Source organism: Lissotriton vulgaris, chromosome 1_1 (assembly GCF_964263255.1).
Source record: "Lissotriton vulgaris chromosome 1_1, aLisVul1.2, whole genome shotgun sequence".
In the NCBI taxonomy this organism is placed as follows: domain Eukaryota; kingdom Metazoa; phylum Chordata; class Amphibia; order Caudata; family Salamandridae; genus Lissotriton; species Lissotriton vulgaris.
This window is the reverse complement of record NC_141685.1, coordinates 820022971-820050284: the sequence shown is the minus strand read 5'-3', so window position 1 is coordinate 820050284 and position 27314 is coordinate 820022971. Positions and strand designations below refer to the sequence as shown.

Genomic DNA, 27314 nt, shown 5'->3' with positions numbered 1-27314 from the left:
CGGGGCTCCCTCCTGGTCCTGGGAGCCCCGTGACATCCGGCGGCTGCTTCCTGGCTGGCCCGGGGCTCACCCCAGCTCACGGGAGCCCCGGACGGCCATCACTCGGCTTCTTTCTCCTGCCGGGGGCGGCAGGCGGGACTTCCGGCCGGCCGCGCTGCCGTTGGCCGGCCGGCCAAAGCACTTCCGGGTCGCCACGGGCAGCGCGGCGGCTCGTTTCAGACATTCAGGCGGGGTCCCATGATCCGAGGAGTGGGCTCCCTCGTGATCAATTACAATCCCAGGACGGGGCAATGCCGGGTGGGCTCCGGCTCCAATTTCAAACCCCGAGCGAGGTGAGCCCTCGCTCGGCAGAAAAAAACAGCGGCAATGTCCCGGGCAGGGTGGGCACCTGCCAGGGGACTCTAGAATCGGCAAAAGCGGCGTGGGCAGCCGCGGAAGGACAATGACAGCGCTCCCAGTGCTTAGCCTATAAGTAAAGCGCTTCTGAGCGCTAGGGCCGCCAATAAAGCGCTTTCAACGCTTCAGGGGTAAAGAAAAGCGCTCTCCAGCGCTAAGGGCCACAAGGAAGCGCTTCCAAGCGCTAGAGGCAAAGTCCAGGCCCCAAAGTCCCTAAAAGTCAAGCCAAAGTCCTTGTGGGGTCCATCAGCAAGCCAGGGGCTGGGCAGGGCCCAGGGGGGGCAAGCCTTCCCCTGGGCCCAAGCAGCAGCATGCTCCTGGTAGATCCAAGTCAAAAACAAGAACATTTTCATGGGGTCACAGCCCCTCTTTTATACACCTTTTCTTTTGTCTGTAGGTGCAGGGTGGGGGCAGAACCAGTCGCAGCTGGTCTTGGAGTACCCTTGATGGCCCAACCACCCCTTTCATTCATCAGGCAGGCTAGGGTCATCAGTCGCACCACAGGGGGCGGAGCCAGCATTGTGTGGTGGAAACCCAGCCCCATTCAGGTCACAGGCACAGCCCCTCCCTCACATCAGCATGCTAATCTCTCCATTCACCACCGGGGCAGACTCACACAGACTCCTGGAGCCTGGCATCCCAGCCAGCTCCAGCCAATCACACACCAGCACCTTCACAGCACATACTCAGCCATGTCTAGAAGTGGCGCTTCCGCACAAGACACATACACACCGCACATACCGTTGCGCAGCATTCACTCTCACGAGTTCGCACATACCAAACTCGACCATGCACGCCTCACGCATCAGGAACTACCAGGGACACAGACATTCCCCATGCATTCCTATGGGAGAGCAGGCCAATCTCACACACGCACTCCGGGAGAGCACGCACTTTACACTGCGCCACAGTGTCAAAGTGCGCAAAGACAAGAAATCACTAGGCAAAAAGTTCAGGGGTGAACCTGCCAGAAGGGCCAAGTCCAACACCCCCGGAACAGTGAATCAAAGTGCATCAATGCCTTTGGAAACGGGGCTTTTGTCTCTGCCACCTTGGGCCATGGGTAACTTAATATTGTGTGTTTGGGATGTTACACGTATGCCCTCTGGGACCTGACGAGCAAAATCTTGCCCACTCTTTCAAAAAGAGCTTCATAATACATTTACACAGATTGTACATGCTCCTGCGGTCTTCCAAGTGGGTAGGGGCAGGATTCAATTCTTATCTCTACAGTGTTTGTTCATACCTCAGAAGGCCACAGCGCTATCCAGGTCAAGGAACTTCGTGCTCTCCTTCCCAGAAGTTCTATCCTCATGTTTCTGAACATCTTCTTTCAGAAGGATATGTTGAAAATGCTAACTTTGGCTAAGGTCCTTTCTGCCCTAGACCCAGGGCCTGAACGATGTCCTTATACTTGAAGGGCACTTACATTAAATGTTCCCCACAGGCATTTCATCCAGTTTGTTGTGGGGTCAGAATACTATCAATTCAGAGTCCTGCCCTTCAGCCTCACTTCATCCCCCTTGATGTTGACAAAGGTGATGGCGGTGGGTGCAGCCATAGTCGCATGTCGTGGATACATTGGTTCCCATACTTTAATGATGGGCTGGAGTCTGGCTCTCTTCTGAAGTTTCAGATCACCTCTAGACAATTATGGCCTTACCCATAGCCCTGGGGGTTTCCATCAATAAGTTGAAGTCACAACTTCCATCTGGAACACAGGAATCTGTATTTAGGGACAATCCTGAACACGGAGGCTTGCTCCACCAGAAAGAGCATTGTCAGAGGTATTTGCTTATTTTTGGCAGGCTAACAAGATAGAAGGGGCAAGGAGCTTTAAGCAAAAAGTGTTAATATAAACCAACCTGGTTTTGGGCAGACCAATGATGGGGAAAAAAGCATGTATTTTTAGGTCTTGCGTCTCGCTTCTAGCGATACGCTGCTCGGCAGTGTTTGCGCAGCGAGAGTCCTTTTGACAGGGTTTTCTAAATGGACCCTGTAAATGAACACGTTCGTGCTTGTTTTTTTTCTTTTGCGACCTGCTATTGGCCTTTGCGTGCGTGTTTGTTTTAAAGCTCGTACACAATAGGCCAGAGGCGGGCGCGTAGCTCCGTCCATGGACTATTGGTGTCTATTACTCGCATGTCTGTGCGTAATAGACACCATATGGCTCGCTGTGGCACTCCATACTTTCTAATAAGGTGAGTTACCAGCCGGAATAAAACTTTATTTGGAATATCCAACCTTTTTTAACACACTCACCGCACCCCACCATATCTACACCACCACGGCCCACACCCCACACCCCATCATACTTCATCATACGGCAAAGGAAGAAAGATGTCCGACAAAGAGCCCCTTCGCGGGTGCCCATTGGGCATTGCAGCGCCGGCCCAACGAGGAGCCGGTCCAGATGATGAAGCATGACACCTAGCTTGCTGGGTGTGTGAGGACCTTATTTCAGCTTAAGCGGGATTCCCGCATCCCACTCTATCCTGGTGCATCCAGCTAAACTCCCCCCAACATCACTACTTAGTTGGTGGTTGGCTCCCACGACTAGATTCCCTAGACCTAACTTCCAGAGGAACAGCATCCTTCTCATTGTTCGCACGTTACGGGTTCGAATCCCATTTGGGGTGGGGAAACAGCAGTTCTGTGTTTTTTTTTGTCAACTCAATAATAGTTTTGTCAACTCAATAATAGCTGTTTACACATCCCTAATGTATCAGTGTTGCAGGCAAGTTTGTGAAAGATGCCAGTTTCTCCCACATCCGTGCCAAATTTTTAGTCAATTTGCTTAAATTCTAACTTATGCTCCTGAATGTCTTGAAAATTACAAATCAACAAAAAGAGAGGTAGGGAGAGTAGTGAACACTCTTAGTCCCCACTGTAACTGGAAAAACAACAAAAGAGTGTTCCTTGGTTTTTACATACAAAAGTAAGGGAGCACAAGAAACCAACAAAGCCCATTAGGTTTGTTTAGAAAGCCCTCACTCACCGACCTGGTCGGTGACATGCTTCATCATTGGGCCCCACTGGGTGTGACCGAATGTCACCCCAGTGTGCTACAACGCCAGATTTGCTGCGGAGCTGGTAATGTGAAGATGTGAGGGCTATGTGGTGAATTAAGTGAACAGAGTGAGGTGGTGAGTTAAAAATGCCTTGTATGTATCAAAAAATTGATTTAATGTATGATCATCAAGGGCAAGGTTAAAAATGTGTTGGTAAGCAAGGCCAACTAAGTTGGATGGTCTGCTTCCAATAACATTAAGTGAAGAAGAGATTGGTCAACATGTTTCAGCCGATGTTGGTATAGTTAACCTGGCATTCGTCAGGACCTAGAGTGAGTAAACCCCGGCGGTATGGGCACGCTAAGGCCCACCCTACCAAAGGACTTGAAAGTGAAAAGGTGTCTGTGAAGTGCAACAAAAAAGGGGGGCCTCACCGAACAAAAAAGCGGGACGAACGCACCCTCTTGGTCTCTAAGTCAGAGACAAAAAATTGAGTGCACTTCAAAAGGGATGAACTTTCACCCCATAGACCGCGGGAGGAGGGTGACTCCGTATTTGGCACATCGCCCACGACGCCAGGCACCCGAATGTACACCTGGTCAGCCCTCAGAGCCGGGTCTCACTCTGTTCACTTAATTCACCACATAGCCCTCACATCTTCACATTACCAGCTCCGCAGCAAATCTGGCGTTGTAGCACACTGGGGTGACATTCGGTCACACCCAGTGGGGCCCGAAGATGAAGCATGTCACCGACCAGGTCGGTGAGTGAGGGCTTTCTAAACAAACCTAATTGGCTTTGTCTTGAAAATTAGTCAAGTTACTCCTTTACTAATAAAACAAGAAGCAGTGTCAGAATATCGGAATAACTAGCATTTGGTTGTCCGTCTCCCTGACTTTACTGATGTTCTGGAGAGCTGTAACGTGGAAACAACTAACAATTTTAATCTAAGACAATAAATAATTATTCAGGTCTTGCTCTAGTACAGAGACTTATATGCAAATAGTGAATTCTCAGTGCTGCTCATGGATCATCGAATCGAAATCTGCGGCAGTCTTAAAAGTGTTTGAATCCAACGTGATTAACTGCAACTTCCTTTCAAGCCCCATCGTCCTTCCACACGCGATTCCACAGCTTCTGTTTCTTCGCTGAAGGTCTTTCATTTTTATGTGGCGCCCCTCGACTCCCTCCTGAAGTGTTCAAACCTCTACATCGAAGACATGCAGCTCTACCTGTTGTGTGGATCCTGTAAAGTGTGTTGATGAATTCAAGGTTTTGGGTGTGTGCTGTGTGATAGTTAACAACAAGGAGCTTAGAGGGAAAAATGGTCATAGGTCGCCCTTCACTCAATTATGTATTCACAAACCAAGACCTAGACCAAGGGCATCCAACAATAAATCACTTAATGGTGTACCATCATATGCAAAACTTTTGCAAATAGCTCCTCTCTTTTAATTGATGAGGTAGGAGGTACATCCATGTTATGCCATATTAAAAACATATGCCCAATCCCTTGAAAACGTAAAAACAGTTGTGAGACAACAAATAACATACACCTACTTGCCCAATTCAGGTAGATAGAAAAAAAGTGTGTGTGAGCGAGATGGCGCCTCACGGGCGAACCACCAACGGGAACCTGGTAGGTACTCACCAGGATTGCCCTGATCTCATCATTGGCACCATCAAGCTCAAAAGAAAGACAGGTGTCCAAAAAAACAAACAAAACAGTGTTTGTGAGGGAATGCAGTGTTTGGGAAAAACGAACAAACACAATACGTGTCAAATAACAAACATGTAAAAGACCACGAACAACACGCAACTTAGCTTTTTTTCTGTCACTTTCGTGTTGGTCGCGGAGTATTAAAAAGTGAGGATGGCTAATTTCTATCTAGCCATACTCCACTTGCAGACATGTTTGATGCCCGTGGTCTAGGACTTGGTTTGTGAATGCATGTGTGCTGTGTGATGCCTGCCATTTATTATTAATAGATGGAGAGAAGACATGGTGGTGCGCGCACACAAGGAAAGGATTGTAGCTCAATAGTTTCACGATGTGCATAGCAGCCTTGTGACCTAATGGCTAAGGCACTGGCCTCCTAAGCCTGGGGTTATGAGTTTGAATTCCATTTGGGGTGGGGAAACAAACAGTTCTGTTTTTATTTTTGTCAACTCAATATTTTTGTCAATTCAATAATAATAGCCGTCTACACATCCCTAATGTATCAGTGTGTTCGAGGCATATGAGCTGCAGATTGTACACTATGCATTAGATCGCCACCTGGTGTTGGGCTCGGATGATGGCAGGTTGTTGCCTCTTGGAAGAAGTCTTTGTAGCCACGAGATAGGTGACTCCTCCCTTGGACAATACTGCGCATGGGCATCGACTCCATCCTTAGATTGTTTTTTTCCGCCACTGTGTTCGGATGAAAGTTTCTCCGCTCTGGCTAGAAAAAGAATTTTCAGCAACTTCGAAGCGCATAAATTCCTCAAACTTCTTCAAACTACCTTCGACATAGACTACGATACTTTCGACGTCATCAGTTCCATTCCGGTCATCGACGCGGGCCGATGGGCCTATCGACGCTGTGCGGCCTACACCATATGGAAAGAACTCCGTTCAAAAGATGCCCAGTATGTCGAGCAAAGTTCCCACATAGCGACCACCACGAGGTTTGCAACCTCTGTCTATCGCCGGAACACGACTAGTCGACCTGCACAGCTTGTGCATCCTTCCGATCGAAGAAAACAATCCGAGATCGAGAGCCCGTCGACACGAAATGAGGTCAGCTCCAGCACCGGAAGACATCTTCGATGAAGAGGTTCACGAAGAAGACTTACCTGATCTCCAGATCGTATCAGAGGCAGACAACTCCGATGACTCCATTCCATCAGGTCAGCGCATGAGTACTTCTGCCCCTGCACCGCATATTCTGCCCAAACTGAAGACAAAGGTCAGGACTCCACCCAAAGGGCCCAGTCGAGACCGAATACCTACTTCGAAAGCCCCGCCTTCCAGCCCGGCTCCGATGAAAACAACTAAGCTTTCTAATCCCTCAACACCGAGCAAGCCTCTTCCATCGGCACCGAAGATAAAGATGCCTCGGTGCCGAAGCCAAAAGACCCTTCGGCACCAAAGCCTAAAATAGTACCGGCACCGAAACATAAAGACTTACCGAAACCGAAAGAAGCACAGTCTCCGAAGCCATCCACTTCTAAACCTTTGGCGCCGAAGAACACAAAGCCTGATTCCGAGGTGCCCAAATCCTCGAACATGCCTACGAAGCCGAAAACTACACATTTGGCACCGAAAACGATGCCACAGGACCTTATAACACCTCCCAAGGCTAAAGGCACCTGGCAACCTCCCCTGGTACTGAACAAATCAAACGCCCAAGAAGGTTGTAGAGCAGGAGGAACTTTTTCGACCAGATCCTCGACAAAAGAAGATCTACATCGACCCAAAGACAGGTCATGTAGGTGCTACACCTCACAAGAAGAGACCAGCAGATGCACCACCCCCACCTGTGGTTCCTGCCAAGAAAAAGGACTGTGCAACATCTCCTATGCACCCTTCCTCTCCTATAACTTCTCTTCCTTCTTCTCCTGTTCACCCTCACATATCACCTCAAATCTCTCCTGTACATTCCCCATTATCACATTCCTCACAGTAGAATGATGATGAATACAATTTGGGTGGAGGGGAGGACATGCAAGAACCTGATTCATTCCATGTAGATGAGGGTATATGGGACTTTTTAAACCACAGAAAAGTGCCTATATGGGACTTTACAAACCCAAATGTGCCTGACATTCCTGAACCGCAGTCATACCCATCAAAACCTTCCACTCCAGAAGATACCATTGGCTTTGGTCATCTGTTAAACAGAGCTGCGGTTTACCATGGGGTCCCTATGCATTCCGATGACATTGAGGAAGATTTTCTCCTAGATACCTTTGAGCAGTCTCAGCGGTCTGCCCAAATTCTTCCAATGATAAAGGGGGTCATTAAACACGCTCCAGAGGTATTTAAAGACCCTGTACGCACTAGGATATTAAACCCTAGAATTGAGAAAAAATATAGACCAGCACCCACAGATCCAGTCTACATTAAGGGCCACCTACCACTAGACTCATTAGTTGTGGCCAATGCTAGAAAGAGGGCAAATTCTCAGACTTCTGGAGAAGCACCCCCACCTGACAAGGAATCAAAAGTTATTCCTGCGTCAGGTAAGAGAATAGCTGCACAAGCTACAAACATTTGGCGTATAGCAAATACACATGCCCTCCTCTCTCGCTACAATAAGGCTCATTATGATCAATTAGAAAAACTACTTGAGCACCTACCAGATCAGTACAAGGATCAAGCAAAGGACCTTCTACAGGAAGGCAAGCTAATCTCCAATGCCTCTATAAAATGCGTGCTAGATGCCGCAGACACAGCATCCAGGGCTATAAATACCAGTGTTATATTGAGGAGACATGCGTGGTTACGCATGTCGGGGTTTAAACAAGAAGTGCAAACCACCATTTTAAGCCAACCATCTAACCAGAGCCAGTTATTTGGCCAAGAAGTAGACACTACCCTGGAAAAAATGAAGAAAGATACCTACACTGCAAAGTCTATGGGGGCTTTACAGACTACACCAGCTAGAAGCTCCTTTCGTCGCCCATTCTACAGAGGAGGCTCCAAACAAACTGAAGCAGACACTACAACATCTTTCAAATCACAAACGTCCTCTAACAAGGGATACTTTAGAGGAGGATACAGAGGCAATAATAACAAAGGAAGAGGTCACGGTAACAATAACAACCGATCCTCTTCCGCCACAAAACAGTGACTTCCCTCTGCTCCCCCCACAACATTCCACTCCTGTAGGGGGCAGATTAACACAGTTCCTGCCTGTCTGGAACTCCATTACAACAGACAAGTGGGTAAGACAGATTATCCAACATGGCTACTGCCTAGAACTTACAGCAACCCCTCCAACCATCCCTTCCAGGCAGCGTCCAATGTCTACAGACCATCTGACTCTGCTTCAACAGGAGGCTCTATCACTTCTACAAAAATATGCTATTCAAATAGTCCCTTTAGAAGAACAAGGAACAGGGGTTTACTCGCTGTACTTTCTAATTCCCAAGAAGGACGGAACACTGAGGCCAATTCTAGACCTCAGGCCCATCAACCATTATATACAATCAGATCATTTTCATATGATCACTCTACAACAGGTGCTTCCACTGCTGCAACAAGGCGACTTCCTTACAACACTAGATTTAAAAGACGCCTACTTCCATATCCCCATACATCCTGCTCACAGAAAGTATCTCAGGTTTGTACTGGAAGGACATTATCAGTTCAAAGTCCTTCCATTCGGAGTGACAACAGCACCACATGTATTCACAAAGTGCCTGGCAGTGGTAGCAGCACATCTCAGATGACAACAAATACATGTCTTCCCTTATCTAGACGACTGGCTCATAAAAGCCAAGTCATTCAATCAGTGTGTCCAACACACACATCAAACAGTTCAAACGTTGCACGACTTAGGGTTTACGATAAACTACACCAAGTCGCACCTGCAGCCTTCGCATGTACATCAGTATCTAGGGGCTACACTAAACAAGTCTACAGCCCTAGCGTATCCCAGTCCATCCAGGATACAAAGCATTCAAGGCATAGTCAACACTTTCCAACATTAACAGTCCCTGCAAGCCAGGATGTCCATGAAACTAATCGGCATGATGGCATCTTGCATCTTCATAGTACCACACGCAAGATTGCAAGTGCATCCACTACAAGAGTGTCTGCCACAACAGTGGAACCAAGCTCAAGGTCAGCTCAAAGACCTGGTGTTGGTCGACAGCCGCACACATCGCTCTCTGCAGTGGTGGAACACCAAAAACTTGACAAAGGGGCGGCCGTTCCTCGAGCCTGTTCACAAGTAGTGCTCACAACAGACGCTTCCCTCACAGGGTGGGGAGCCCATCTCTTACATCACACAACTCAAGGTCAATGGACCAATCAACAGAAACTGTTCCATATCAACCATCTAGAGCTGCTGGCAATATTCTTAGCACTCAAAACTTTTCAACTTAAAGTACAAAACAAAGCTGTCCTAATCCGGACGGACAATATAACAGCCATGTACTATATACAAAAACAGGGGGGGGCACACTCTCTGCAACTGTCCCAGCTTGCACAGAACATTTGGAGATGGGCCATTCCTCAAAACATACATCTATTAGCGGAACACCTTCCAGGAGTTCATAATCAGATAGCAGATCTGTTAAGTCTGCAGTCACAACAGATTCACGAATGGGAACTACATCCGCAAGTTCTTCAACCATTCTTCCAAAGGTGGGGGCACCCACACATAGATCTGTTTGCCACCCACGAAAATGCAAAATAACCAGCCTTCGCCGCCAGGTTTCCACACCCACTGTCCAAAGGAAGTGCGATATGGATGAACTGGTCAGGCAGATTTGCGTACTCTTTTCCGCCTCTCCCACTCATTCCATTAGTAGTGCGCAAGCTCACACAACAGTCTCTCACATTGATCCTAGTAGCTCCCACATGGGCACGCCAACCGTGGTTCACCACACTACTAGATCTCTCTCTGGTTCCACATCAAAAGCTTCGGCTCACACTCTCCCTGTTAAAACAGAACCATGGAGAAATCAGACACCCAGACCCAAACCAACTGAATTTGGCGATCTGGCTCCTGAAGTCTTAGTTTGGTTATCTAAACCTTCCACCAGACTGTATGAACATCATTAAAGAGGCTAGGAGACCTACTACCAGAGCGTGTTATGCCGCTAAATGGAAGAGATTTGCCATTTATTGCAACAATAACCAAATTGATCCCCTGGATTCTTCCATCCCGAATATCATTTGCTACCTTTTACATTTACAAAGGTGTAACTTGGCATATTCCTCCATACGCCTGAACCTGGCAGCAATTGCAGCCTATTTACAAAACAGGCAACATCTGTCTCTCTTCAGAGTACCTGCAATCAAAGTATTCATGGAAGGATTAAAAAGAATAATCCCTCCTAGATTACCACCTTCTCCTGTGTGGAACCTGAATCTTGTCCTTACTCAGCATAGTATTGGGTGGTGGGGATAAGTGAGGAGACTCCTTCTGGGAATCTCCTGTCCACATATTCTAACCGGTTGACGTTGATTCCAGAGTTGACGATCGAGACTGTCCATGTTGCCTCTTTCCTCATTGACAACCTCATCAATGAGCCACACACACAATTTTAAAAAACAAAACCAGATAACTTCATCCCTTAGCTCCGAGTAAGGTGCACTCACTACTTCCTTCTCTCCTCATGAATCATGACGATTCTGAGAAGGTCAGTCTTTACGGAGCAGCTCGGAGTCCTTCCGAGCTTCATGTGAAATATCAGGACTACTCTGATGAAGGAGAATATTATGAGCCAGACTATTACTCACAGGACCATCTACAATACCTACAAGAAGTAGTATGTGTACCGTCCACTCTCTGAACTGATTTACTGGCTGTTAACCGACTACAAGACCCGTTTTCCTCCAGTGTCTGCTCCTGTGCACCATACTCTTGTCTCCGTGCCTTCTCAACTGCTCACTTCTCACCAAGCTGAGACTTTGCCTCCTCCTAGGCCAGGGCACTGCTCGCTGCTAGTAATGCCATTGCGGGATCCAACCTCATTTGACAAAGAGAAAAAAAGGTGAGCTACTAGATCACCATGACGAATGGGACAGCAATATCCTGCTGCCACCAATCTTCTTCATCACCTCCCATTGTTGACTCTCCTCTGGAGGACGTAGGAGGTTTTCATAGCTTCTTGGAGAGGGCAGCCTCTCACTTTGACCTTCCTATGCCTGCCACACAACAGAACTGTTTCCTGTATGATTTGAAGGTGCCCTATTGCAAAACAGTCAAGTCTATACCCATCCTTGATTATGTGTGGAGTTAGGGCCTAAAGATCATGTGTAACCTGGCAACAGTACCAGCCGTACTGCCCAAGCAGGACAAATATTAGAAGGCCCAGAAATATGCACCAACCTGCCTCATGGGCCAACCTGTCATCTCCCAGGCGGCATAATGCAGATCACAGAATCCTGCCACGCCCCCTTGCAGCGCCTCCAGACAAAGATGGTAGGTGTCTGAATAACCTCCGCCAGAGCTTTTTATCCATTTCAGTACTCCCAGTAAGGGCCGCAAATTCTCTAGTCCACCTTTGCCACTATGACCTACAAATATTAGTCCGATATAGCCTCCTATATGGCCCCGCTTCCTGAGCATGTTAGAGAAGACCCGAAGAAAGTGTTTCTTGGAAGGTTAATGGATCTCCTCTGAGATGTGCCATGGACATTTCCTCCACAGAGTTTCGGTAGCTCATAGGCGCTGTGGTTCTAATCTGTCAGGGATGACTTAAGGTGACCAATTTTTGGCTGAAGGTTCAAACACAAATACTAAATTTACCATACTAAGGTGAGGCTTTTTTTTTTGGGAAAGTACGTTGATGAGGCTCTGCAAATCATAAAAAAAGGCACCAGTCTTAGCAATGACTTCAATAATGCACCAGTTACACCCTTTTTTCTTCCACCCAAGGTACCAGCAAGAATTGCCAAACACCTACAGCGTTGGAGACAGATCAAAATGGGTCCTAGACCTAGTGCAATTTGTACACCTTATGGAATTTATAAAAAACCCTTCCTCAACATCACCTCACCCATGCATCCAAAAGCATTTACCCATCCTCAAATCAGATGTCAAAACTGTGCTGCAAAGATAAGAGTTCCTCGTTTCCAGAGAGGGAAAGGTTTCTACTCCTGTTCTTAATACGTCAGAAGTCGAGACAGTGGAGACCCATTCTCGGTTTGAGGAATCTCAACAAATATCTCAAGAAACATTCATTTTGCATGAGCACACTCCATGATATATTACAGCTCCTCAACAAGGGAGATTACAGGTCATCCCTGGACCTCTAGTAAAGCCTACTTTTATGTACCCATCCATCCCAAACACAGAAAATTCCTAAAATTCACTGTAGGCGGCAGCAATTTTCACTTCTGGATGTTACCATTTGGCCTCAAATCTGATTCCGCATTTTTACAAATTGCCTGACACCCTTTGCAGCTTACCTCAGACAGCAGCAACATCAAGTCTTCCCATATCTCAACAACTGGTTGGTGAAAGCTCATACCAACCAGGCGACAAAGGCATTTACCAAGGCTTGTTTATGCCTCTTCAACGAGTTAGGACTCACTCTCAACCCAGACAAGTCAATCCTCCAGCCGTTGCGGCTGATAATCTTCCTAGGAACCATACTAGACTCCGATCCCAAATGGCATATTCTGCTATTGAGATGCAACAGAAGTTGATATCTCTGGCAAGCCCAGCACAAATCAGAAAGTCACTTTCAGTTCGCCTCTACAAGTGTCACCTAGACATGATGTCCTCTTGCATTCAACTCCTACCGTACTGTTGCCTCCACATGCGTCTACTTCAGGACCCATTGGACGCCCAATGGTCTCAAGCGATCAGGACATTCGAAGACATTGGTCACGTCACTGCGATGATGATCAAGTTGCTCGACTGGTGGACTCACCCTATAAATCTCTCTGCAGATCTCCCGTTTCTTCCTCAGCCATCCCCACTGGTAATTACAACGGATACCTCCCTGAACAGATGGGGAGCTTACCTCCAAGACCTTCAGGTGACCTATTCTAGGACACCCCCGCGCCGCACGGCCACCAGCTGTTGCGTGTGCTCCCGCCTGCCCTCCTCTCAGCCTCGCTGAGCCTTCCCGCTGCTCGTTGTGCTGCACCTCTGCCTGGTGGTGCTTCGTGACTACTGTGCACTGTTTTTCTTGTATCTGCCTCATTTCTGTCCTGCTTCGTTGGTCTTTGCTCTGTTGTTTTCTTTAGCATTGTACTCTATTAGTCCCCCCCCCCCCCCCCTTCGCTGCTGTCCCCTGCGCCCACCCGCCCCGCTCCCCGCCTCCCGCTTCCCGCCGCCGGGAGTGTGGACACGCCCCCTTCCTCCCCGCTCCCGCCTCCCAGCTGCTCCGCCCTCCCTGCACTTCGCCATATATGGCGACCGTGCGAACGCGCAGCGTTGACGCGCAGCGGGCGCGCCGATTGTGCGCCGAAGGCGCGCCAAAGGTAAGCCCGTCTGCGCCCGTCCGCGACCGGACCGCGCCCAGCGCCCGTACCCCTGGCCCCCGAGATCTGGGACCTGCTCGACACCACAGCCCCAGACGTCGCCTTCCTCACGGAAACCTGGATGAACGCCTCCTCAGCACCCGACATCGCCATCGCCATCCCGTACGGCTACAAGATCATCCGGAGGGACAGCGTCAACCAGACAGGAGGAGGCATCGCCATCATCCACAGGAACACCATCCGCATCACGACCAACACCGAAGACACCCTCGCACCCGCCGAGCACCTGCACTTCCAGGTCCACATCAACCCCAAGACCACCCTCAGAGGCACCCTCATCTACAGACCCCCGGGACCACGCACACAATTCAGCGAAGACATCGCCGACTTCATCAGCCCGCACACCCTCTGCTCCGCTGACTACATCCTACTCGGGGATATCAACTTCCACCTGGAGAACAACAACGACCGCAACACCACCACCCTGCTGGACAACCTCGCAAACCTGGGACTCAAGCAGCTGGTCACCACCCCCACCCACTACGCCGGACACACACTCTACCCGTCTTCTCATCCAGCAAGGACATCGCCTTCAGCCACGCCACCGGACTCCACTGGACGGACCGCAGCTGCGTCCACTTCAGCTTCGGAAGGACCACGATCCACCACCACCAGCAACAGGTTGCACGCAGAAGCTGGAACAAGATCACAGCCGACCAGCTCGCAACCTCCCTGAGCATGAACCTTCCCATCAGCACAACGAACCCAAGCCAGGCGGCCACCAACCTCACCAAGTGGATCAGCGACTGCGCAGACGACCTCGCCCCCCTGAGGACCCCGCCTAGCAGACCCAGCAGCAAGAAAGCCCCATGGTTCACCGACAAACTCAAGAGCTCCAAGAAGAACTGCCGAGCCCTCGAGAGAACCTGGCGCAGAGACCCAACTCCGGACAACATGGCTGCCCTCAAGCTCGCCACCCGAAAGCACCACCAACTCATCCACGCCACCAAGAAAACCGCATTCAAGGAACGACTGGACAACAACGCACACAACAGCATGGAACTCTTCAACATCGTCAAAGAGCTCTCCAACCCCAACGCCGGAAACAACAACATCACCCCTTCGCAAGACCTCTGCAACTCCCTCGCCTCCTACTTCCACAACAAGATCGCGGACATACACAACAGCTTCAGCACTCAACCAACGCACGCCACGACCGAACCTCCGCTCCCCACCACCACCCTCCGCGCCTGGACCCCGATCAGCACCGAAGACACCGTCCGTACGATGAACTCAATCCACTCCGGATCTCCGACCGACCCCTGCCCTCACCACGTCTTCAACAAGGCCGACGCTGTCATCGCACCCCACCTGCGGGACATCATCAACACCTCCTTCGACACCGCTACCTTCCCGGAGAGCTGGAAGCACGCCGAACTCAGCGCCCTACTCAAGAAGCCATCAGCCGACCAAGAACTACCGCCCCATCTTGCTGCTCCCGTTTCCTGCAAAGTCATCGAGAAGACAGTCAACAAGCAGCTGGCCGCCTTGCTCGAGACGAACGGAGCCCTCGACCCCTCGCAGTCTGGCTTCCGGGCCAACCACAGCACCGAGACCGCCCTGATCGCAGCCACCGATGACATCCGAGCTCTGCTCAACAACGGAGAAACAGCGGCCCTCATCCTCCTAGACCTCTCCGCGGCCTTCGACACTGTCTGCCACCGTACCCTAGTACAGTGCCTCAGCAACGTCAGAGTCCAGGAGAAGGCACTGGAGTGGATCATCTCCTTCCTCGCCGGAAGGACACAGAGTCCGCCTCCCTCCGTTCAGATCTGAAGCCACCAAAGTCATCTGCGGCGTCCCTCAAGGCTCCTCGCTCAGTCCAACGCTCTTCAACGTCTACATGAGCCCCCTCGCAGACATCGCACGCCAGCACAACCTCAACATCATCTCCTACGCCGACGACACCCAGCTGATCCTCTCCCTCACCAACGACCCCGCCACCGCCAGAGCCAACCTACACGAAGGGATGAAAGAGGTAGCCGAATGGATGAAGAACAGCCGCCTGAAACTGAACTCGGACAAGACGGAAGTCCTCATCCTGGGATCCTTACCCTCCGCCTGGGACGACTCCTAGTGGCCCCCGCCCTAGGCTGCGCACCCAAACCAACAGACCACCACGCAACCTGGGCTTCATCCTGGACTCCTCCCTCTCCATGACCAGACAAGTCAACACCGTCTCCTCGTCGTGCTTCAACATCCTGCGCATGCTACGTAAGATCTTCCGGTGGATCCCCACCGAGACCAGGAAGACGGTCACCCAGGCCCTCGTCACCAGCCGTTTGGACTACGGCAACTCCCTCTACGCCAGAACCACCGCCAAACTCCAGAAGAGACTCCAGCGGATCCAGAACGCCTCAGCACGACTCATCCTGGACATCCCCCGTGGCAGCCACATCTCCGGACACCTGAGAGACCTGCACTGGCTCCCGGTCAACAAGAGAATCATCTTCCGACTCCTCACCCACGCACACAAAGCCCTACACAACCAAGGCCCAGGATACCTCAACAGCCGCCTCAACTTCTACGCTCCCAAACGCCAGCTTCGATCGACCGGCCAAGCCCTCGCTACCGTCCCCGCATCCGAAGAGCCACCACAGGGGGACGGGCATTCTCCTACCTCGCCGCCAAGACATGGAACTCCCTCCCGACCCACCTCCGCCTGACCCAGGACCACCTCGCCTTCAGGAAGCAACTCAAGACCTGGCTGTTCGAGCAGTAGCGGACCCCCCTCCCCTAAGCGCCTTGAGACCCTCTGGGTGAGTAGTGCGCTATATAAATGCTTTGATTGATTGATTATCTCCTTCATAACGCTACCTACACATCAGTCTTCTCTAATCAAGAGCGGTATACCTCCCTCTACAGGCCTTCCTCGCAGGATTTAGCTATCAGTACTCATGCAAACAAACAAAACAACAAAGTTGCACTAAAAAACAAACAAGGAATCACCAGATCTCACGTACTGTCCCAGTAAGCCCAGCTAATTTCAGAATGGTTCATCCGCCACATGGTGCACCAAACTGTGGAACATGTACCATGAAACCTGAACACTACAGCAGACACTTTAAGCGGGCTCAAGTCTTCCTGCCACGAGTGGGAATTGGACCAGTGCACACTGGATCACATCTTTCTCCAGTGAGGTAAACTGTAACTCTTCGTGACCCGCCTGAACCCCCTCCCCCTTAATGCCAAATGTCATATCTTCACAAGTTGGCAACCTCAACAGGAGCCACAGTGGAATGCCCTTTCGATTGCATGGTACTGCATATTTGCATATGCCTTTCTACTGATTCCCCTGTTTCCAAAGGTCATCAGGAAGATGAAGGCCGAGCCCTGTCAGATCATCCTATTGGCCCTGCGTGGCCTCGTCAGCACTACTATACAGTGCTTCTCCTACTCTCAATGCAACCTCCTATTCTACTTAAGCGGATCCCATTACTGCTGACAATGAGCCAAGATCCCAGCTCTCTCAAATGTTCAGCTTGGCTACTGAGTTCCGAGGTTTTGGTCATTTGAACATTCCTTCAGATTGCAGGGCGATACTTGTTAAAGCAAGGGCAGACAGTACGAAAACAAACCTACTCCTTAAAATGGAATAGATTCTGCATATGGATCAACCTGCTAAGATGCGTCCCATCTCCTCTTCTACGGAACAGATTTTGCCTCACCTTTTATACCTTGCGCAATCAGCCTCAGCTCACCCCTCTATTAAGGTGCAATTAGCCACCACATCTCGTTTTCGGAGATCATCCAACCTGTCATCTTTGTGGTCTGTGAGGATCACAAAGCAGTTCCTCAACAGATTGTTCAGGCTGCCGTCCCCGCCGGTAATGAAGAGGAACCGCAGATTGCATTGGCGGAGCTACGCCACCCGCCATCTCTGCTGCCGAGGCTGATCCACTGCCCGCGGCTGCCTGCACCTCCCCACACTACACACGGTGAGCGCGGGTGCTCTCTGAAACCTCCAGCACTTCAGCGAGCCTCGCCCAGCCATTCGCGGTGCGGGAGCTCGGAGCGAAGTTGGCGGCTGTTGATGCGCTTCTTCAGGGGTGAGCGCAGCGCTGGATGCATGGGGTCTCTCCGCTGTCTGCTGTCACGCACAGCGGGATGGTAGGAGGTGAGCGGGGGCACTGCTAATCACCCTGGTGTTCCCCCAGATGTTCTGGTATTGACGGTGGGGGGCTCCGATGACCTGTCCCCCTTCCGGCCTTAAACTCTCCGGGTCAGATGCGCCCTTGCTGAGCACAAGATGGAGGAGTGCTCCTCACCAGTGTTGCTGTTTAACGGTGGCTCTGGCTTCCCTCCTCGTTCATGGATTTTGACCTGAATTCCTCACTGTTCCCAGCGGGCAGGCAACGTGGGCGTACCCAAACTGTTAGCAACTGCAAACAGTTGCTAACACAGCTATCGCCTATTTGCAAGCCAGGCGAAGCGATAAAAATCCTCCCGCTAAGTGTGATTATCGCTAGAACCGAACGCCTGCTCAGACCACTTCTCAACCTGTATATCCATGGAAGGTGGATATTCAGGTTAAGACCCAATTAGCGATGATGCCTGAATATCGCTGGATTTCCAGCGATATTCACGCATTGATCCGCTATCGCTGGATATTTTATCGCTTCGGAGATAAACGTTGCTAATAGCACGTTATCTCTGCGATAGCCGGCGATACAAAAAAATGCGCTAAGCACATCTAGCAATAATTATCGCTATTTGTTGCTAATATGCCCCTAAGTTACTTACCTGTAACTCTAGTTCTCTAATCCTTCATAGATTCACATGCGACCTACCCAGAGAAGCTTGCCTAGTGTGATACTAGGTGTACACTCTAGTGCATTGAAATTCTGAGGCACCGAAGCTTCTCTCAGGAAGGTTCTAAAGGATGGTATGTTCTGATTGGTTGACTTTTAAGTTTGATCTTTCTTTATTAAGGACAGTGATGTTACTAAACAAAAGGCCTTAGGCCTCTATGCTATGTCTATTGTGACATCGCTTTTATAAGGCGACCGGTAATAATTCAAGTACGTGCATCTATGAAAGATTCCAATACTAGAGAATTGCAGTTACAGGTAAATTATAAACTTATTTTATTCAATCAGTTTTTCATGGTTCAATCCAAACCTTTACATTTTTTCTAGCTAAGAGAAAAATCCTGTTTTGGAACCCTTCCTCAAATAAATGTGATTTCCTTGACCACTGAGCATGAAACTTTAGACAATCAAATAAAAGGCAGAATCATTCTTGTGTGAATCTTAGTACAAATTTGTGAAGTTCTTATTTACATTTAAACATGGTTTTCCTATATAAAGTAAGATGTTTCAACTAGAGAGGTGCTGTTTTTGCCTTTATATTAATTATACAAATGTATGCCCACTACTTAACATTATGGTGTGACCCTCTGCATAAATGTTGCACAGATTTATTTACTAAACCCATGGTGTTTTACTCCCATTCACTACGTCTGTCATTCTTTCCTAAAAACCTAATTATTTCTGAGATCTGTCAACTGTTTAATCCTGCTGCAAGAATGATGTAAATGTACGTTAGATTTAATCATCAAGGCAGACACTCACCTTAAGGCCAAATTGCCATTCTTCTCACACTGGTACCTGCATTCCTTCCACTAATCAGAATTGCGAGTTTTATGAAATACCCAGGAAGGGAAAATCAGTCCACTATTTTCAAACCTTTTCCAGAAATCAGCAAAAAGAATATCACGACAAAAGAGTGTGAGTCTTCTGACGAACAACAAAGAAGGGAGAACGTTACCACTCAGGGTTTAATGTATTGGAAGTTATGTTTATACTGTGTAGAATTATTTAGTAACCCTTAGTTTCTTGCTGATCTACAAAGTAGTATGCATTATTTTAAGCTCTATTCCCACTTTATAATGTGGGTATTGGGAGTATGTGGATAAAGGATCTACAAAAGATTAGGCCACAGCTGCCAATTTAGTTTTTTTTTTAGATCATTAGAGCCTCACTATTCCTAAAGCCCAACAGTTGCCCCTAGCTGGACTGCTTGCTTACTAATGCCTGCATGTTTCCCTAACTCGGCATCTCTATTACCAAAGCTCATAGCTATCATTAACTCTTCTTCTCTCCTATCGATAGACACCCAATGTTTCTTTCTGCTTATCTGTTAACAACACCTACCAGCTGCCCTTCGCTTGAGATCTCTTTTAAAAGTACCTCCTCACTTCATCAGCTCGGCTTTGTCACTTACTGGTGCTTTGTGCAACATTCGTTTATGTAAGTTTGTAAGGCAACTGGAGCATATAATGGAGAGTAAATATGTCAGTAGATAACAAGAGTGTCCGCTGCCCTGACACTTTCAACTCCCAGTGGTGTTTCCTATCCTGCCATAGGCATCAATCTTTCCTCGAAAATGTGAGATGGCCATTTCAAGGTTCTGTAAAGTTACAAAGATGAGGACCTAGGGAGGTGGGTATGAGGGAAGTTGACCAGAACAAAGTGATATAGATCTGGGGAATAGCTACAGGATGGAGGACTGAGAAACTGATTTACCTGAAATTGTCTTCGTCCCCTACTGTTAAAGGGCTCATCATATTAATTGTACTTTTCAGAACATCATTCCAAGAGGTGTAGATTAGTATTTGGGATTGTGCACACCTATGATATCTAACTCTTCTGTGTATAACATAATAGGCAAGACCTCCTGAGCAACATTGTAGAAGGGTGTACAAATATTATTTTTATCTTTAGTGACTTCAGTACTTCACTATTCTTTTATTTCAGACACCTGGATCCTTTTGGGACAACTGTGAACTTCCTCGATGCTGCCTTCAGAAATGTCAGAAATCTTGGAGTAGTGTCGTTGACCTCTACAGATATCAGCTCCTTGTATGGGAAAGCTCTACACGTTGCCAAGCGCCACTATGGCGTTAACATCGTCCGGACTGAGTACTTCCGGGAGATGGCAGCTAGAATTGTGGTTGGTGCTGTGGCAAGGTAATTGATCTGCTCTCTTTTTTTATTTGTTTTTTAAAGTATTTTTGTTAAGTTTTAGTAAATGGTACAATAACAATTTGTCACCATTTGTACATCTGAATTTATGAACCCTGCAGTATTTCATCCTGTGAGTGTCTGTGGCGCAGCCCCTATTTAGAGCCCCCAATAACGCCTCCATGCATTCCATATTTATTCTCCTGTCTTGGGGCAACCTTTTCTCTCATAAAACACCCTCTTCACTTGCATACACCAGTCGGTGGTCTTTTCCCATTCTGTTAACTCTGGAGACCCACCAAGGCCCCCCACCACCTGGATGTGTTCCATTTTGCCACTATTAGATCCAGTGCCAACTTGACCACATTCTCTGAAACACATCTGTGAGGTACTCTTTCCCATTTTATGTAGTGTCGTTCTCGAGTAGTAGGCTTTATGAAGGATGTAGGGCTGTATAAGTCGGAACCCTGCCTTAATGGTGATCTCCCTTGGGCCTCTCAAAGCCTCCTCCCACTCTTCCTTTTCAAATTCACCTGTGTCTTTTTCCCAACCAGTTTATAGTTTCTGGAGTACATCCGGGTATTTAAGTATCTTTTCATATACTAGAGATATTGTGCCCATGTTGAAGGGGTCAGTCAGCAATCTGTCCTTCTGGGGGGGGGATTGCTTCTACCAGTGTGATCCCTTTTGGAATGTGTGAAAGCAGGGCATGTCTAACTTTAAGGTCCCTGTAGTTTTCAGTGGTCGCAATCTGATACTCTTACTCTGGCTGTTTAAAAAGGGATAATGTTCCCCTCCCACCACAATTCCCTACTTTTGAAATGCCTATTAGATCCTACTTCACAAATCCCTCAAGGTTTCCCACTGCTTGCAGCATGTCGCTGTCCCATAGCGCTGGTCTGTCAGGGTATCCCTCCGCACCAGAAATGACCCCACTCTCCAGACCCTTGAAACAGTTGCTGTGTGGGATAGTAACAGCTTTTTTAGTGTGTTCTTCTATAGTAGTGTGGGGGTAGCCTCTAGCTCCCTTTACATGCCTGTTTACCCTAATAGCTGGTTCGTCTAGTGCAGTGAATAGCCAGTCATTGACTGTCCCTAGCTGTGCCACCCAGAAGTATTTCTCAATGTCTGTCGGGGTGTGAGAAAATGGGGTCCAGTTTTAGTACCACCCCATTTTTTGCCTGGCCAGGTTCCCAGTACTAGTGTTCTTTCTCTAAAACTATTCCATAATTGGCCCTTTAGACCACTGGTAAGACCATAGTAAATGATACATTGGGTACCTAGGGCAGTGGGACTGAAGAGGGTCCAGTGGATTGGAAACTCCACAACTCGAATTCTCCAGCACCATGATGGCTTCCATGAATCCAGGAGTGTTTGGTATCAAACTACTCCTCTCAATAATCCCACATGGATGCCAGTGTGGGATTTATCGAACCATGTACCCAAAGGGCACCTAAGAGGTGCCCCCTAAAAAATCTACCAACCCTGGTGTGGTCACTGACTGTCTTTAGGCAGCCTGCCATACACAGTCATGTTTCTGGATCCTTTGGTGGAGAACCTCTGCTCTCTGGGACCACAAACAATGCACATCCTGTGCGGAGGTGTCACACCTTCTCCCCCAGAGTGGGCACAGTGTTCGAAGGGTAAGCTTCAAAGGCCTGTCGCCTTTGAAACGCGACCCCCTAGTCTCTGCTGCTAGCAGCAGATGGCAGCCCCTGGTTTACACCCCCACTTTGGTCAGGAAAACATAGAAAGACTAGGAAGGAGGTGTGCCCCTTTGCTAACTCCATCCCTCAGGTGGAAGAGGTGAAATGAATGCACACTTTTCAGACCCCCTCCATCTTGAAAATGAGAACTCCTCCAATCGGGTCTAGGACTATGGCATAATAGAGGGTGTAGTCCCCCCAGGTGAGGTGCCCATTGGCCCTACGTTTACTCCATTAAAATGGCCCCTAAATCTAGTATTTAGGAGTCTCTCTTAGACTTTGAAACTAGAAACTAGACTTTGAAACTAGTTACCTGCAAACTAAGGACCCAAGAAGACGTCGTGAAGCGAAGCCTGAAGAAGACTACTGATTTGGGTCCCAGCCCTACCGGCATGTCTCCAGCTTCAAAGGAGAAGACCATGCTTTTCCTGCAGCCAGCGACTTCCAGAGACCAGAGGAAGATTGCCTGAACTTTGACAAAAAACAGAACTTCTGAGGACAGTGCTTCTGTCCCCTAGAAACTTACACAAAGGACTCCGGTGCTGTCCGGATCCGCTCGTCCTGCCCATTCTGCACCCGATGCCTCTGGCCCATGTCCAGGTTTACCACCGACCCAGAACAGGTTCCCCAGGAATCCAGAGGCTCCCCCTGACCTCGACTGGCTCCGGTGAGAAGAATCCAACATCTAAATGCACCCCTGCACCTGAAGACCCTGGACCTTGGTGATCTGAATCGAAGGTGCCCTTACGATTCCCTACATCTCTACTTACCTCTGCAGTTGCTGGCCTCCCTCCTGCAACCTCCGCCTGGTGCCAAAGCAAGTTCTCCATTGGAAAGCATTTGGCGCCCAGTGTTGTATTTGCACCCGGCTGCACCTTTGCCACTGGTAGTAGTGTTTGGTGCTGCTTTGTGACGCCCTTGGGATTGCTCTTACCCCCAAAGATTTGCCCCTGCAACCGATTTACCTACCTGCAAGCAGTGTGGCTCAGAGCACCCACAGTCTCCATTGAAACGAATTCGTCCGATTTTGACCTCTGCACTTGGCTGCCCCTGTGCCCCCGGTGGTGCAGTTTTGCAGTTTTGGAGCTCACCTTACCCGTGCCCCTTGCCTGCAAGTTGTGTACTTACCTGTATAACCGCATTATTGTTTTCCTCCATAGATTAACGTTGAACTCTCTAGTAATTGCACTGTGTAGACTTTTGAAACTGAATAGTTTTTTTCTTTGAAACCGTACTTACCTTATTGTGAAGGTATTGGCCGTACAATAAAACACAAACAAAGCGTATTTTAATAAAATTGGTGTGGATCTCCTTTTTGAGTCGTGCTTCAGTTATTGGTTGTGTGTGTGTGTAACAAATTCATTATACTCCTCTGTGCTAGGCCTAAGGCTGCTCGACCACACTACCACTAATAGAGCATGTTGGGTTTGCATTGAGCCCTGTACACTTCTGGGGGAATCTCTGGACTCTGTGCACAGTATAACCACCTCGTGATCCAGTTTCTTACACCTGGCAATGCTGCCATCGTAGACCCCCTGGTCAGTTTCTGCAGTGCAATTTGTGTGGGTCCTCCATTCCATCGTAGGATTCATAGTTCGGTCTCTATCATTTGGAAGAATTCTGCCAGCTCTTGAAATGGGGTATTTTGAAGTACTAAAATCTAGGCAGACCCATCATCCTAAAGAGGGTTGCCCTGTCCAGCTGTGATATTGGTAGGGCCCGACAATGCTTGAAATCATCTTTGAATCTGTCTAGGAGGCTGTATGTGAATCCCTTACTTGCCAGTGGCAGTCCGTAGTTTATCGGGAGTCGTGGTTCTCTTCCTGTAATAGGGTGCATCTGGGATCTTCCCCAGTTTATGCTTTGTCCTGAGTATTGGCCAAAGTTCCAGGAAATGTGCAGAATCTTCAAAACACTATGCTCTGGGTCTGCTACATATAGCAGAATGGCAACTGAATATAATGATATCCTCTGTTACCAGGCGTCTTTCCAGTGTAGACCCAGGATTCAGTGATCCCTGTTAGAATTGACCTTGATGTTTACATATGAAAGCAATGTTTTCATCCACACTCTGCAACAAAGTGGAAAGTTATCGTTTTGCCTTTTGAAGAAATGTAGGTGTTTCTGCTGGGTAAAAGTTGCCACAAGGTTGAATGAGATGGTAGCTGCCGCTGTGTAAATGATCATTTTTTTTCATCAATCAAATTAGAGTAATCGGTAGAGAATGCTGTGTAGATAGCAATATTCGACTTTGGGTGCTAATGATCACAGTTGTAAAAGGAACAAATGAAGGACCGAATGCTGAACAATGCTAACATTTATCCCCAGTCGTAAAGATCTGGGTTTATTCCATTGTTTTTTTAATCACCACGACACCCCAGTTTGGACCCATCCATACGCAAATCAGTCTTGACCCTGCTCCACATGAGAACAGTCCATCCCTCACTGCCAAGCTGGGTCCTCCCTGGAGCACAAACAAGAATCCTGGGACCGGTTTTGGGACATCACCCCTCATCAGCCAAGCTAGCTTTAATCCAGTGGCGCAGTGAGCATGGGACCCACGTCTGAACATACCCTTCCCACTTAGGGCAACAAAAGCAAAAGGTACGAATGATGGACGGAATGCAGAACAGTGCAAACATTCACAACAACCCCCCCGTCACAAAGATCTGGGTTTAATCCATTGTTCTTTTGCTCACCCCAACACCCCAGTTTAGACGCAGCCATATGCAAATCAGTCTTGACCCTGCTCCAAATGGGAACTAGGCAAGCTCGAACTGCCAAGACAGGTCTCTCCCTGGACCAGAAAGAAGCACCCTGGGACTAGTTTTGGGGCATTACCCCTTATCAGCCAGGCTAGCCTAAATACAGTTGCGCAGTGAGTAGGGGACCCACGTCAGGGCATACCCTTCCTACTTAGGGAGGATCTTGCCTCGCAGTTCGGGCTGGACTGAAAAAATGATGGATTTAGGCCCAGATCTCTGTATGGGGATGAATGTTAGACATTGTTCAGCATTCTGTCCATCAAATGTTCTATTTGCATATGTCACCCGTGTGAGAAGGGTATGACAAGACATGGGTCCCGTGCTCTCCATGCCACTGGAGTCACAGTAGCCTGTCAGAGGGGTGAAACCCCAAAACCAGTCCCCGGGTACTTGTTTCCAGTCCAGGGAGGGCCTGGCCTTTTAGTTCGGGCTTGACTACAAGCATATGGCTGGGTTTAAACTGGAATGGCATAGTGAGCAAAACCACAATGGATTTAATCCCAGATCTCTGTACTGGGGTGAATATTAGACATTGTTCAGCATCAGTTGTTCTATTTCCAGATAATTACAGTTGGCAAAAGGTTATATATGGTCACAGATGCTGCTGGCTGCTTTCTACTTAAAGGAATGCTTGACTTGTACTGTTACCTGTGGCCCATAGATAAGCTATACGCACTCTGGGGTGCTGCTTAGTGGTGTTCTCACGTGGTGCTGCCTGGCCTCCAGTACTGCTGAATCCTAGAAACTTTAATGATGCCAGTCCAGTGTTAATCCTCAATTCTGTAAAAATGCAGTGCTGTATGGTCTATGATGCTGCTGATGTGATGCTGAAGCAGTGCCTGTCGTAAGATGCTCCTTACATGTGCAATAATTGACCTTGAGAGCAGCTGAAGAGGTTATACATGAGGCAATCTTTACCTCTGTTACTGCTGAACTACATATACTTGAAGTCTTGCCAGTAATCGGATGCTAATGATTACCATGTACTTGAAATGATGCCTGGCTGAGGCCTTGCATTTGAGCAGTGTCTGTCTTTTTTCACTGCTGAATGCTATGAGTATGCCATACTGCCTGGCCTTGGATGATGCTCAGTTTTATTTTTGTGAGATAATACATGTCCTTTGGTGCTGCTGATTACTATGTATTTGAGGTTATGTTTGGACTGTGGTCTACTGAATACTAAGCATGTGAGGTGACTGTTATTTAGGATCCAGCTTAGTAGCAACTATTTGTTTAGGTTGTTTTGACTTTGACTTCTTGGCATATATTCTGTAATTAACTTGAATTTACGGAACACAGTTCAGTTAATAATAGTCATGTTTTAATGTGCTTGTAATGGTGTTTTTTTCATTTATTTTTCTATAGTAGTTGGATGCCACAAATTCAATTTTTCCTTCTAGTTACTGTGATTGAATGAATTAGTGGCACTTATGAACATGTTTTAGTGAGCTTTGTAAATGCAGTGCATCTTTGTCTTTGCTGTAAAAATGAACATGTCGAGAGCAGCGAAATCATGGTGGCATTGTATCTGGCTAATGTACGGTTTCAATTCTCAGAGCTGCTGCCCGTTGTAACAAGGGCATTGACGTGCTGCTGTGTGTAGCCCTGGAGCATTTTATCCTGGTGGTGGTGAGAGTTTTGAGAGGACCATCTGAGGCTGATGAAAGTGCAAAGAAAATTCGCACACTCATCCATTGCCAGTGGTGCGAGGAGCGTATTTTTCAGAAAGAGGGGTACATGGTGGGCGGTAAGTAAAGAAGCGCATCATATTTAGCTCTTTCTTGTCATTTAAGAGGGAAGGAAATAATTCTCCATGGTATTCCTTGTAGGGCATTGTCTTTAAGTGGTGGGAATCAAAGCATTTGTTTATGGTGAGTGCTTGTGTTTACCTTTGTTATTCAAGGATCTGGTGTACTCCAATTTCTACAAGTAAGTTATACTCTTCAGGCATTTAACCCTGCAAAGCTTGCGCAATTGAGAAGTCAGGACATACACTAGATGTCAGTAAGTAAAAAACGTAAGATGTTTAAAACAGGCCTCTCATTTCTGCTCTTTCAAAAGACACACTTGTCCCCACACTGTTCAACTGTCTCTGAGAGTTAAAACAGGCCTCTCATTTCTGCTCTTTCAAAAGACACACTTGTCCCCACACTGTTCAACTGTCTCTGAGAGTTATAACTCCCCTAAATCTTAAGCCTGGACTTGAAATCATTCTGAGGAATCAAGAGGATCTACAGAGTTACTTCCAGATCGTG

At 48.1% G+C, this 27314-nt stretch overlaps 1 protein-coding gene across 1 annotated transcript in view; it reads left to right on the top strand.

Annotated features, from left to right (window-relative positions):
- The window catches only part of TRMT1L (tRNA methyltransferase 1L), a 540757-nt gene that overhangs the window by 305151 nt on the left and 208292 nt on the right, over positions 1 to 27314 (top strand). Inside the window, exons 12-13 of the mRNA XM_086957219.1 lie at positions 20382 to 20594; positions 26616 to 26806. Coding sequence (XP_086813345.1) covers positions 20382 to 20594; positions 26616 to 26806 — 404 coding nt within the window. The remainder of the gene's footprint in view (positions 1 to 20381; positions 20595 to 26615; positions 26807 to 27314) is intronic.